Source organism: Macaca nemestrina, chromosome 19, assembly GCF_043159975.1.
Source record: "Macaca nemestrina isolate mMacNem1 chromosome 19, mMacNem.hap1, whole genome shotgun sequence".
Lineage (NCBI taxonomy): Eukaryota > Metazoa > Chordata > Mammalia > Primates > Cercopithecidae > Macaca > Macaca nemestrina.
Window position 1 is genome coordinate 65,393,582 of NC_092143.1, and position 12,236 is coordinate 65,405,817.

Below are 12,236 nucleotides of genomic sequence, written 5' to 3' on the forward strand. Positions count from 1 at the left end.
TCTTCCCTTGAATTTTGTTTTTTTTTCTTTCTTTCCTTCCTTCCTTATTTTCCTTTCTTTCTGAATTATTGAACATTTTTTCTTTCCTTCCTCTTTATTTCTTTCATTCTTTCCTTCCTTTCTTTTCTTTCTTTCTTTTTTTTTTTTTTTTTTTTCTCTCTCTCTTCCTCTCTTCACTCTTTGGTTCCTAGAGGCTGAATATGGTCAAGTGGTTCAAGCACGGCCTATGGAACCAGATTTGCCTGCCCTGGTCAGATCTGGGAGACCTTGGGAAAATGTCTTCACTTTTTTTTTTTTTTTCCTCCTCTCTGGCCTTAGTTTTCTTGTTTGCTATCAAGCTTGGGAAACAATAGGGCCTTAATAAATAAGAAGTAATGGTTGCATGTGTATGAATGTGTTAAGTGTTTTGTGCATATCAACTTATTTCATTCTCAAAACAATCCTGAGGGGTAGGGACTGTTATCATTATCACCCAGGTAATATAATGAGAGAACTGAGCCATAGAAAAGGGTGGTTAGTAAGGCAAACTAGGATTCACACCCAGGTAGGCTGGCTTCAGAGAGAGTTTTTCACCACTCTGCTATACAACGTTTTGTTGAAGTTAGCTTTCTCCCCACACATAAATGTGTGTATATTTATTGAGTATCTACTATGTGCCAGTCACTCTGCTAAAATATACCAAGAAACTGAATAGGAAATGAACTGGAAATACAGAAATAAATAAGACATAGTTTCTACTCCTGTGGAGCTATTTTTCTTTTCTTGCACTTTGTCAACTTAGATTACATGGGTTCGATCTTCATCTGAGTTCAAAAAACATTACTCAAGATGATCCTCAATTGAATTCAACAGAATTAATAGCTAAACTCTGAGACAGGAGTGGTGGCTCACTTGAGTCCAGGAGCTCAAGATCAACATGGGTAACATGGGGAAACTTATCTCTACAAAAAATACAAAAATTAGGAAGGCTTGGTGGAGCAGGCCTGTAGTCCCAGCTACTTGGGAAGATGAGATGGCAGGATCACTTGAGCCCAGGAGGTTGAGGCTGCAGTAAGCCATAATCACGCCACTGCACTCCAGCCTGGGTGAAAAGAATAAGACCCTGTCTCGAAAGAAACAAAACAAAACAAAACAAAAAACCTCTAAAACCAAGATATACCAAAATAGTTTCAATTTGAATTCATATTTAGCCTTGAAAGCCCTTTATGAATCTTTTAGTAATTACATCAAGAGAGTATGGCGTTCTCTTTTAATTTGTGTCTTTAAAATGATGAACTAAATGCTTTTTCTGGCCTCTGCTCTCAAGAGCCCACAAAATTCCTCAAATTTAACAATTTAAATCCTCCCCAGCCCACCTCTCTTAACAGAGACACTTCCATCCCCCAGATCTGCCCTCAGAACAGGCAACATTAACTCTGCTGAGAGAAAAGGGTCCCTCATTCTACTTCTGCAATAACTTTCTAAAGCATGTTCCACTGGAGAGAGGATTAATGATAAGGGAATATTCATCCAAAGCAGCCATTCAGTTCATTTTAACTTGCAAACAATAATGTTGCCTTGTAGTTACTATTTGTCCAGGTTTTTAATATAGAACTTCAGATTCATGTTATTTTTAATTTTTCACAAAAACTTCCCTGCAAAATGTAAGATTTAACCAAACACAGATTCTCTTCATTCAATATAAATGACAAGTGCTCACCATGTCCCCAGGCACCAGACTGAAACTACAAGGGTGTGTGTTGCTTAGGAGAGAGGAAACAGGCAGATAAAAAGCAACTATATCCAGTATATTAACAGGGATGATACTCAGAAGACTGGAAGCAAAAAGGAGGAAGAGCTGAATATGATTCTGTATAGTATAACCTTTCATAAAATGTTAGCCTGAAATGGAAGTAGTTGGGTTATGAATCAAGGGGGAAACATTTGGAGTTTTTCATCCCGAAATAACCGTTTCACTATTTTCAAGTATTCTGAGAAGTGGAGAAGCACAAATATACAAGGAGACCTCCCCACCACCACCAGCAAAAGATGGAGAATCTTGTTAAAAGTCGTAAACATCATACCATAGTTTAAAGAGTTCTGACAGTTAAATAATTGCAATAAATATTCCCTATAGTGCTGGGATTATAAAGAAGTCACGTATCCTGCACAAGAAATAAAGCATCCTTTCAAAGGGGTGACCGGCAGCTTCGATTGTCAAGGTGGTAGTCAATGGACTTCATGATATGCAGAGGTCAAGTAGAGGAATCGAATGCTGGCTGATAGGCAGAACGACAACCAATATTGCCTCTACAGAAATAATAAGAAGAAAGCTTTTTTGATTCTTTCATTTTGGAATTGAGTTGTATGGAACCACAGGATGTTTTTAAGGGATCATTTATTAAACTTGGAATTGAACTACTTTATGAACTGCACTGTAATTTTGTGTTATTGGGTTTTAAAAATTAAGCAACTTTTTTCTTTCTTTCTTTCTTTCTTTTTTTTTTTTTTTATTTTTTGGTCAAGGGGAAGCAGGGTTCATATCTGTTTTTCTGGGTGTTCTTCCCATCACTCCTACAGATAGTAGCCCAAAGACGTCTTCTTTTCCAGTATTTAATGAAGTATCCTACCGGCAGATCATTTTGGTAGCCTTTCCGGAGCTGGTGCAACGAAGCAGATCCACAGTTGCCCGGTAATCAGGCCAAGGCATACTTTCCAAGGTGCGTTTTTCATATCGAATTTAAGCGCGGGTCCTGCCCGTTGTTTGCAAACTGTCCAAGCAGCACCCCAAACTGCTGCTTTTCCAAGTCTGTTAAAAAGTTATTTGCGCTTGGGGTTTTCTTTCCTCTGACTTTTGCCAGTAGAGACCTGCCCTGGGGGGTATTTTGTCCTGGGAGCACAAAACTATTTTCTTTTCTGGAAATAAGTTGACGTCAACTGGGAGCTGTTTTGGGTTGCTTTGTTTCCCGGAGCGTCCAACCCAGCACACCGCCTCCGGCAAACTGCGAGCAATTCAAAGCAGCTCGCTCAGTAGGGAGGGGAGCTGGTGGGAGCGGGGGTGGACCCCTTCGCCCGCAGAGGTGGGGAGACCTGGGGGGGGCTCCGCTCCCAGGCTGGAGCGTGGGCCTGTGTCCCCGGCCAAGCCACGAGCACAGCCCGGAGCCAGCGCGGCCCCCGGGTCCCTGCGCTTATGGCAAGGGCCGCGGGGGACCAGCCCCTGGTAGGTAACTTGCCGGGCACCCACCTGAGTTCTCCGCACCGCGGCCCGAAAACCTGGGAGCATCCCAGGACAAAGGGCCAGCCCTCTGGAAGTAGCCGTGTGTGACTAGTGTGTGCCAGCTCACTATGTGCGGGTCCGAGTGTGCAACTAACTTAGCTTCTCACCGCAGCCTCGGAGAAACGAACACGCCTTTCTGCACGTGTCCAGGGCGGGTGGGGAGGGCAGTGCATTGTGAACAAAGCCGGCCACCTCTCGGACCGCACCTCTGGGACGATTCCCGGACGGTTCTCCGCGGAGAGCAGGGCGGATGAGAGTGTGGGGTGGGTGGGTGGGTGGGTGGGTGTGTGTGTGTGTGTGTGTGTTTCCCTAAGGAGCCGGAGGCGGCCCGCGAGGCAGGGACTTGCTCTAACTTGTTTCACACCTGGCGCGGTTTCCCCAAAGCTCGGGTGGCGTCCAGGGCCGGGGAGGCACGCGGATGACCAGCAGCGTTCGCTGCAGAAAAAGACATCGTCAGCTCCCACTCAGACGCCCACGCGGCCCTGAGACCTGGTCTTTCTTTCTTTCTTTCTTAAAAAAAAAAACAAATTGATGGATGGGTTTCAATTGATGCGTAAAATGTATCCCTTGAGAGCAAGACAGGAGGGCCAGGGAAGGGGGGAACAGGCAGTTGACAAGATTCTCACAGCCTAACTGCCGAGAATTTGGACTCGGAGGCAAATTCGAGGGCACCCGCGGAGCAGGCGAGGCTGTCTCCCAGGAGGACGGCCTGGCACCGGGCCGCGCTGCTGGGGACCTGACTCCCTCGAGTCCCCTCACCCTAGGGACTCGCAGTCGGCCCGCGCACCAGGGGACACACGGGCTGCGGGAGGAGGTGAAAGTTAGGATGCAGCGCGAGCTCCGAAGGTGGCCTGGACTGTGCCTCCTAAGAGAACAGCCGAGGTCCTGGGCGACTCTGGGACGCTGCCCCTGGGCCGGGAGAGCGGGAGGCGGCGACGCAAGGACGCGCCCGGAGCCTGGGCGCGCCGGGGGCGGGCGTTTGGCTGGAAGTGGGGCAGTGTCTCCTATGGGAAAGCGGGACCCGGCGAGCTCTTTGGCTGCTTTTCCAGTTTCCGAGGTGCCCGCCCCCGCGCGCCTGAGGCAGCGCAACCCGGAGGGCGAACGAATGGCGGTTGGCAAACTTTGAGTGAGAGTGCGCTCCGGCTCTGAATTGCCGAATTGTGGCGGTGGCAGGGTCGGCCGAGACCCAAGTTCGCTTTTTCCGTCTGCCCGACGGGCCTTAGGGAGACTTTAGCTCCAGCCTGGTGGAGCGCCTCGCCCGAGGGAGTTGTGTCACTTTGCCCGGGGACAGGGAGGGCGGCGCCCTGGGCGGGTGCGAAAGGGTCCCTGGGGCCCCTGGGGTCCCGAGCGCCTGTTCCCTCGTCTCCCCTCCCACCGGCCCCTTCCATTCTTCTCTCGCTCGCTCCTTCCCGGGGCTGGCTGGACCGGCGCGGACTTGCCCCAGACCTACGGGGAGCGCCCCAGGTCTTTAATGACAGCTTAAATGTGGCTGTTGGAAAAGTCGAAAGGGATGAGGCTGACGTGGGGCGTGTTTCGCTCCTTTGCAAGAGTCGGAAAGGGAGTTGGGAGCCGCGCGGCTGGCCCCAGGCCCCCGCGCCTCGCCGCCAGCAAGTAGGTGGGGGAGCCGCCGCCGCCGCCAGCCCCATCCCGCTCCCAAGCCTCGCCCGCTGCGCCCTGGCCGCGGGCGCCGAGAGGGTGCGGGGCCTCGCCGTGCCTCCTCCACCCTGCTCATTAACCTGCCTGCTCCGCTCCGCTCCGGGCGGCCCCAGACACGGGTTTCCCGCGGCAGCACCCGTGGCCCGCCCGGCGCAGCCGCCGCCCCGACCCCCCGGCTCCGGGGGGCAATGAGGGGGCAGTGGAAGGGGCACTGCTCCTCGGGCATTACTTAGAGAAACGAGACCATCCCGCCCTCCCGCCGGCCCTCCCTCTCTCCTGCCCGGGCCCGCGCAATTCTCCGCCAGAGGGTAAGTTGGGAGTGTTTCGCCCCCACCGACAGCTCTCCCTCCCTTTCCTTTTTTTTCCTTCAAAGTTTTCTTAGAAGTGGGAGCCGGGTGGGGGAGGAAGAAGGTCTGGTCAGCCTCCGTCCTTTACCCTATCTCTCCCGTCTAACTTGTCCCCCCCTCCCCCCTCCCCTCCATCCCCTGCGCGCCGCTGCCCCTCTGGAGCTGCGCTCGGGAATGACAATTGGAGCGCGGCTCCTTTAAGAGCCCGGCTTTGCCTCCCGGTAGCTGAAGGTCATTAAACACAAAAGCTCTCAGCGCTGCGGTCCAATATAGCGCATGCGCCCTGCCCGAGGACTGGCAGAGAGACGGCAATATGGCGAGAATGCCTGGCAGCGGGGACTGTAACACCAGCGCGGGCGGCAGCGCCAGCGCCGCCGCCGCCGCCGCCGAGAACAATGGGGAGCGGGGCGAGGGCGAGCGCGGCGCGGGGGGCCGCGGCCGCCGCCACGGCCGTCCGCACTACTGCAGCGCGGGCGAGGAGGAGGAGGAAGAGGAGGAGGAGGACGAGATCCAGGAGGTGCAGATAACGGGGGACGAGGAGGAGGAGGAGGACGGAGGTGGGGGGCTGGAGGAGGACGAGGAGGAGGAGGAAGAGGAGGAGATGGGGCTGGACTGGGACGAGCCCCTGGAGCCCGAGGACTCGGCCGGGGAGGAGCTGGAGCCCGAGCCGGTCCATATGATCAATATGGACCAGAGCGCAGCGCTGGAGCCCGAGGCGCCGCCGCGACTGCTGGCGCCCCGGGCCCGCGGCGGGCCGCCCGGGGACGGCGCCGAGCTGGACCCCGACGTGCTGCAGCGCCCCGAGCGGGCCCGGCTGAGCGAGAACACCCGGCTGGCCACCCGCTACGCCGTGCGCATCTTCCGGGAGTACCTGAGCGAGAAGGCGCAGAGCCCGGACTTCGAGACCATGGACAAGGGGGCGCTGTGCCGCGTGCTGCGCTCCTTCTATGCCGAGGCCCGCTCCAAGAGCGGCCAGCTCTACAGCAAGTCGTCGCTCATCAGCATCCGCAGCTCCCTCAACCGCTACCTCAATGAGCCCCCGTACTGCCGCACGCTCGACCTCACCAAGGATCCCGAGCTGCGCAGCGCGAACCTGACGCTGGCCGCGGTCATCCGCAAGCTCGAGGAGCAGGGCGCCGGACCGGTGGTGCAGAAGCAAGCCATCACGCGCGCCGACCTGCGCAAGCTGTACACCTCCAGCGTCTTCAGCACCAACACGCCCTTCGGGCTGCTCAACAAGGTCTGGTTCGAGACGTGCATGTACTTCTGTACCCGCGGCCGCGAGAACCAGCGTGAGTTGGAGGAGGACTCTTTTGGGCTGGCCATGGACGAGGACGGTCGCAAGTTCGTCTACTTCAAGTCCCTCGGGCCCTACCACAAGTCGCGCTCGTCGTCGTGGAGCAAGAAGCGCGCCGAGAGCAGCGACGAGGAGAACTTGCCCCGCATGTATGAGACGGGCACCGAGTTCTGCCCCTACGCCAGCTTCGTCAAGTACCTGTCGAAACGCAACCCTCTCTGTAAGGCGTTCTTCCAGCGGCCCCGGGACCACTGCAGCGAGGGCGATGTGACCTGGTACGAGAACAAAGCCATCGGCAAGAACTTGCTAGGCACTAGGATGCAGATGCTGTCCAAGGCGGCTAAGCTCTCCAAGACCTACACCAACCACTGCATCGGCGCCGTCTCCATCGCCACGCTCAACAGCATCGCGGGCATTGGTACCAAGCTGGGCTCGCCCGCCCCGCAGGGCTGCTACGCCGAGGCTCTGAACGGGGCGGCACGGCACCACTCCCACCACCCCCCCACCCATCCCTCCCACCACCACCGCCCCCAGCCGCCCTCGCTGGGGAACACTTACATCCTCCCCAAAGACAGCCAGGTCGGGCCCGACGTGAAATCCGAGGCTGCGCCCAAGCGCGCCCTGTACGAGTCGGTGTTCGGGTCGGGGGAAATCTGCGGCCCCTCTTCCCCCAAAAGACTTTGTATCCGCCCCTCGGAGCCTGTGGATGCGGTGGTGGTGGTTTCCGTGAAACACGACCCCCTGCCTCTTCTTCCAGAAGCCAATGGGCACAGAAGCACCAATTCTCCCACAGTAGTTTCACCTGCTATTGTTTCCCCCACCCAGGTAACCAAACCAAACTCTATGCATGAAATGTTTCTTTGGTACAACTTCGGGCCTAACTTTTGTGCTAATGCAGCTCTGGGCAGGGGGGAAGTTTTAAAAAGTAGGCAGTGTACTGAATGGGATTTGGTTTCACCCTTAGAAGTTAACTCTCTTGGTGCTTTTTGGGAAACTTTACACCTAACCTTAAAAAATGTGGGAGAGGGCATGCTACCTAACAAATCACTTCTGTGCAGTAAGGCGAAAAACTTCAAAGTTCGCCGAACGAAAGGATTAGCTCACTCTTGCAGCCGCTCTTCATTGAATGTGATGAGTTTTACAAGGCAAAGAGTGCGAGAACGCTGTAAATGCAAAGGAAGCAGTTGCTTAAGACATATTTGAATCAATTATCCCTTAAAAGACTCTATTACATATTCGCCATGACTTTGGAAGGTAGAAAAACAGTTATAAATTATTGAAAAGAAAACGTGCTAATCTCACTTCCTGTAGCTTTTTTTTTCTTTTTCTTTCCTTTTTTTTTTTTTTTTTTTTTAAGAAAAGGGGTGGAGAGTGGAGAGCCAGGCAGTTGAGTGCCAGTTTATACTGTAACATGTAGTCGAATGTAAAGTGGCCGTGTGGGGTGCAATTTTCAGAAACTAAAGTCTCTTGTTAGAGTTATTATTCAGGTGGGAACGTGGTATCTGCAATTTCAGTCAGGCTACAAATTAGTGTATGGGCCTGTGGTGCCCAGCACTGTGGGCACTGAAACATTGCTGTCTCCCTCTAGCCCCATGGAGCTCACCATCCTAGAGGGCAGATAATACCTATGAAGTAGGTAATGAGAGTAAGAGTGCTAACCCAGCAGCTGAGTCAGCATGAACAAATCACTTCATTTCTCTTGGCTTCACTGTCCTCATCAAAGAGGAAGAAATTATTTCAACCCTAACATTATTTAAGTCAAAGCAGTGCCAAATTCTGGGTGGAGATTGGAGCCTCTAGTGTTAGATGCTTCCTCCCTTATTTTCCCCAGGGTAGTATTTTCGTGAGTATTAGTAAAGTTATATTCATTTTTTGGACACACTCTAGGAGTCAGGAACCAGAGTCTTCGGACACTGTGCTTTATTCTGCAGAGGCAGGCGTAGCCACTGGAGGTTTTACAACTGTGACCTGCCTGCCATCAAGCAGAAGTAGGAATTTTGCAAGTCTGAAGGTATAGTGCAGGCCCTCCAGGAACATATGTCAGGTACCTCTGTGCTTTTTCCAAAGTGGAAATTCCAGTTCTGGACAAACTGACCCTTTCAAACGTTTACCAGCTAATGGGCAAGCCTCAAGGCCAACTGAGAAAGGGGCTGTGAGTGGTAATATAAACACCAGAGTTCTCTAAAATACACAAGACCTGTAGGCTATGTGTCTTCTGTACTTCGGGTGTGTAGTCCATTTCTGACAGGTTGTGTTAGAGTTTTAAGAATGGGGAGGAGAATTTAGGGTTTGCTTTTTCTTTGAAAGAAAAAATAAATGTTCACGTTCTTCTGATACAGTAAACACCCTTGAAATGCCCTAGTTTAGAAGAGCACCTAATTAAGAGTTAAAAGCCTAAGAAAGTTTATTAAGGCATGCATGGCCTTGGGATAACAATGAAACAGTTTGTCTACTGGCATCTGTCTGCTGGTTTCTTGACACCAGTGTAATATAGAATTGTGACATAAAGAACCACAAAAGATAAGAGGGTTTTGTTTCGTTGGTTTGGTTTTGTTCTAAGGAATGCAATCTTTCAGTCATTATCTTTTATTTACCTGAGTAAAATAAATCAGCTCCAAAAAGACTGTATACTGATGCTTTTATTATTCTTGCATTATTGTCAGGTAACTCCTAAGTTAAATATAGATTTGAGTGTCCATATGTGGCTTATATGATTATTATGGCTCTCAAACAAGATCTTAGCTCCAAGTCCCTGTTAGTTAAAACACTACAAAAAGTTGTTCAGTTTGCACATATTTAATAGTCAGCTTTTCACTTACGAAGTCTGAGCAATCGAAGTGTTGCTCAGTAGAAAGTTGATAGCAAACTTTTTCCTTCTTTATTTATTAAAATCACTGTAAGGGTTGAGGTTCAGTGCATTTCCTGGGGCTTAATGCCTGGTGGAGGTTGCTGGCCTGTGGCATTGCTTTGGGTTATCAACTGTTCTGGCTGGTCATTAACCCCCAGGAAATGCCCGGTGCAGCTCCAGCTTCAGTCATTATTACTTAATCATAAACATAGGCTCTCTAGCCTAATACTGAGTGGACTTCATCAAGTAGTGTCATACGGAATTCCACTGTTGACCATCTTAAGACTTCTCGATAACAGAGAGGTCACACACTGATGTTTTGACTTTCTACTAATGTTGCAAGTTTCTCAAAAGATGAAGAGCCAGTTTCTTTAAATGCATTTACTCTTTTTACTTTTTGAGGGTGTTATTAAGTATATTATAGATGGGACTGGTTGAAAAATGAATGCATTCAAGGATTAACAAAGATTATGGAATGTGTGATTGCTCACGTGAAGTATCTGGCTTTTGGGGTGAGTGAGGAATTATGGCGATGGTTGTAATGGTCACTTTAACTGATCCACTCTTTAATTCTCTTGAATGGTTGTGTTAAAAGTAAAGGGTAGTTTTAGTTCCCTTGTCCCCCAAATAGCTATTGTGATCTGAAATGATTCAGTTATTGGTACGGTTTGCAAGCTCCCAGGTGGAGGTCATGTAGTCCATTTTAAACTGCTTACCACTGTATCTTCCATCCTTATAACTATCCTCTTTGCATAAAAATAGAGCATTTTTCCTACCTCAGAGAACAGTACTTCAGGTTAGAGGGATGATAGAGATTAAAAATTTTGTTCTTTATCATTCTCAGAGGAAAAAATACTAATAAAGTTTAGATTCTGAATGTCATAGTTTTGTCACTACAGTTTCTGTAGACATGTCTCTCTCCTGTGCCAAACAAAAGTGTGAAGCATTTGCAAACTGTGACAAAGGTGTCTTTAGTTGCACTTGCTTGACCCTAACCTAGATTATTTCCAGAAATACTTTTAAGGAATTCTGTAGAGAGGACATCTGTTAGTGGAAAGATTGTGGGGGCTGGTGCACATCCCCTGTTTGTGTTTTATTGTCTTCACTGTGGGCTGTTGGTCCTTATAGTTTGCGGGGTGGAAACTGCAGAGGCTGCAAGCAAGCTGACACAGTTAGTTGTTCATTAACTTACCTTTGAGGAGAAGCCAGAGGCTGACAGCTCAGGGAATCGACTCAGGTGCTGTAGGGGCAAGGAAGAAGGAATACTTAATGTATCTACTTAATAGAAAAAGGCAAGCGTTTTATGTATTAATTGAAATAACTGGTCAAGTCCTAGTTTGAATTTGAAGACTAAGAGGGAGGGATGTTCTTTATTTCTTATAGATGGAATCAAATTTTTATAAACATGAAAGGAGTATAGCAATTGTAACAAGACTTTTTGTCATGGTTATTTGGAGCTATTAAGATTAACTGCCTTTTAAAGAGTGGGTGTTTTTCTGATTTTTAATACTAGTTTGTGGCTACGTTCCTTTTTCTGCTGCAAGAATGTTTGCTCTCCTTTATGAAAAGTTCAAGTTGGTGGAGAAACTAAATGTCTTGTACACAAGTACGTAACTTTCTTCATTCAGGAAGTAGTTACTGAGCACCTACTATTTTGGCTTTTGTAACAGGAATCTATAAATTAATCGTTTACCACCTGACAGGTAGTCTCATTGGCAAAATTTTGGCTTCTTTACCTGTTTAAACTAGATCAAAATAAAGACAGTTAAAAGGTGATGCACTCAGTGTTTTGCAGCAGTCATTTTGGGAAAGAAATCTGAACCTTTATATTCTCTTTCATGCACTCATATATTAATGTTGCAATCAGTATTCAGGAGTATTATTTTAAATTGATATAAACTCATATCTGATGTCAGTTCACTCTGTACTCAAGCTGACCCATGAAATAGAAAAAGAAATACTTGCTGCCAAGGGAGAAAGTAGACCCCATTCATCTAAAACTTAAATCTTTGTGTCATCCTGATTTTAAAATCTGGCTCCCCAAGCAAATGTCACCGAAAGACCACCCTCTTGTCATTACTAAGTAGTTTTCAAGCAGGAAGAAGCCTTTCTTTTCTGGGAACCACTAGTTACATGTGAGACCACTTGGATGAACTTTTCACCCAAGTGGGTCCAGGCCAGTCAAAGCGCTACTTCAGTTATCCAATAAAACTTGAGTTTCAAGACACCTTTTGGTGTTTTACCTGCCATTTCAAAAGCAGAATCGATACAGGAGTTCCGGTGTAGTATGTGTCTTTAAAATCTTAGGAACGTAAATGTAAACTAGTCATCTGTAGGTCTGTCACGTGTTAGAACTTTCATTTGTAGAACCGATTTTACTTCTCTTGACTTAACTGTCATTCATTGCATTGTACCAATAGTCAAGTTGCCTTTTTAAAGATTTCTTTGGACAATTTATATAAGGGATAAGGTAGTATGAATTAATTTGTTCAAAAAAGGGGGATATGGATTGACCTTGATAAACTAACATGAACGAAAACGTAGCTTTAGGATTTGAAACATTGCACAGGCACGCTTCTTTAATTAACATTTTTAGTGCTCTAAGATGCTGAATTCAATTCATCCACTGTTAACTGAGCATCTTTCTGCTTACTAAGTGCCGCAGAGAGGAGCAGGATTCAGTCCTTGCCCTCAAGAGGGATTCACAGAGGCTGGGCAATTAGTGGACTTGTACCCTTAAAGCTGAAATAATTCTCTGCTTGCTACATGATCATCAGAGGGGAAACAGGTGAACTCTTAAAGTTTTGGGCTCTATAAAGTTCTTTTGGATTT

The 12,236-nt window shown here is 48.6% G+C and overlaps 1 protein-coding gene across 6 annotated transcripts in view; it reads left to right on the forward strand.

Annotated features, from left to right (window-relative positions):
• The window catches only part of LOC105465377 (potassium channel tetramerization domain containing 1), a 202,524-nt gene that overhangs the window by 100,587 nt on the left and 89,701 nt on the right, over nucleotides 1-12,236 (forward strand). The window contains exon 1 of one of the 6 annotated variants that reach the window (XM_011713819.3): nucleotides 4,675-5,220. The exons of 3 other annotated variants lie outside the window; for them this stretch is intronic. Coding sequence is in view for 1 of the 3 variants with exons in the window: in XM_011713801.3 (XP_011712103.1) it covers nucleotides 5,573-7,381 (1,809 nt within the window). In the remaining 2 variants the exon portion in view is untranslated. Of the gene's footprint in view, nucleotides 1-4,674; nucleotides 5,221-5,346; nucleotides 7,382-12,236 lie in introns of those variants that run through there. 2 more of the 6 variants (XM_011713828.3, XM_011713801.3) reach the window with 2 other exon arrangements.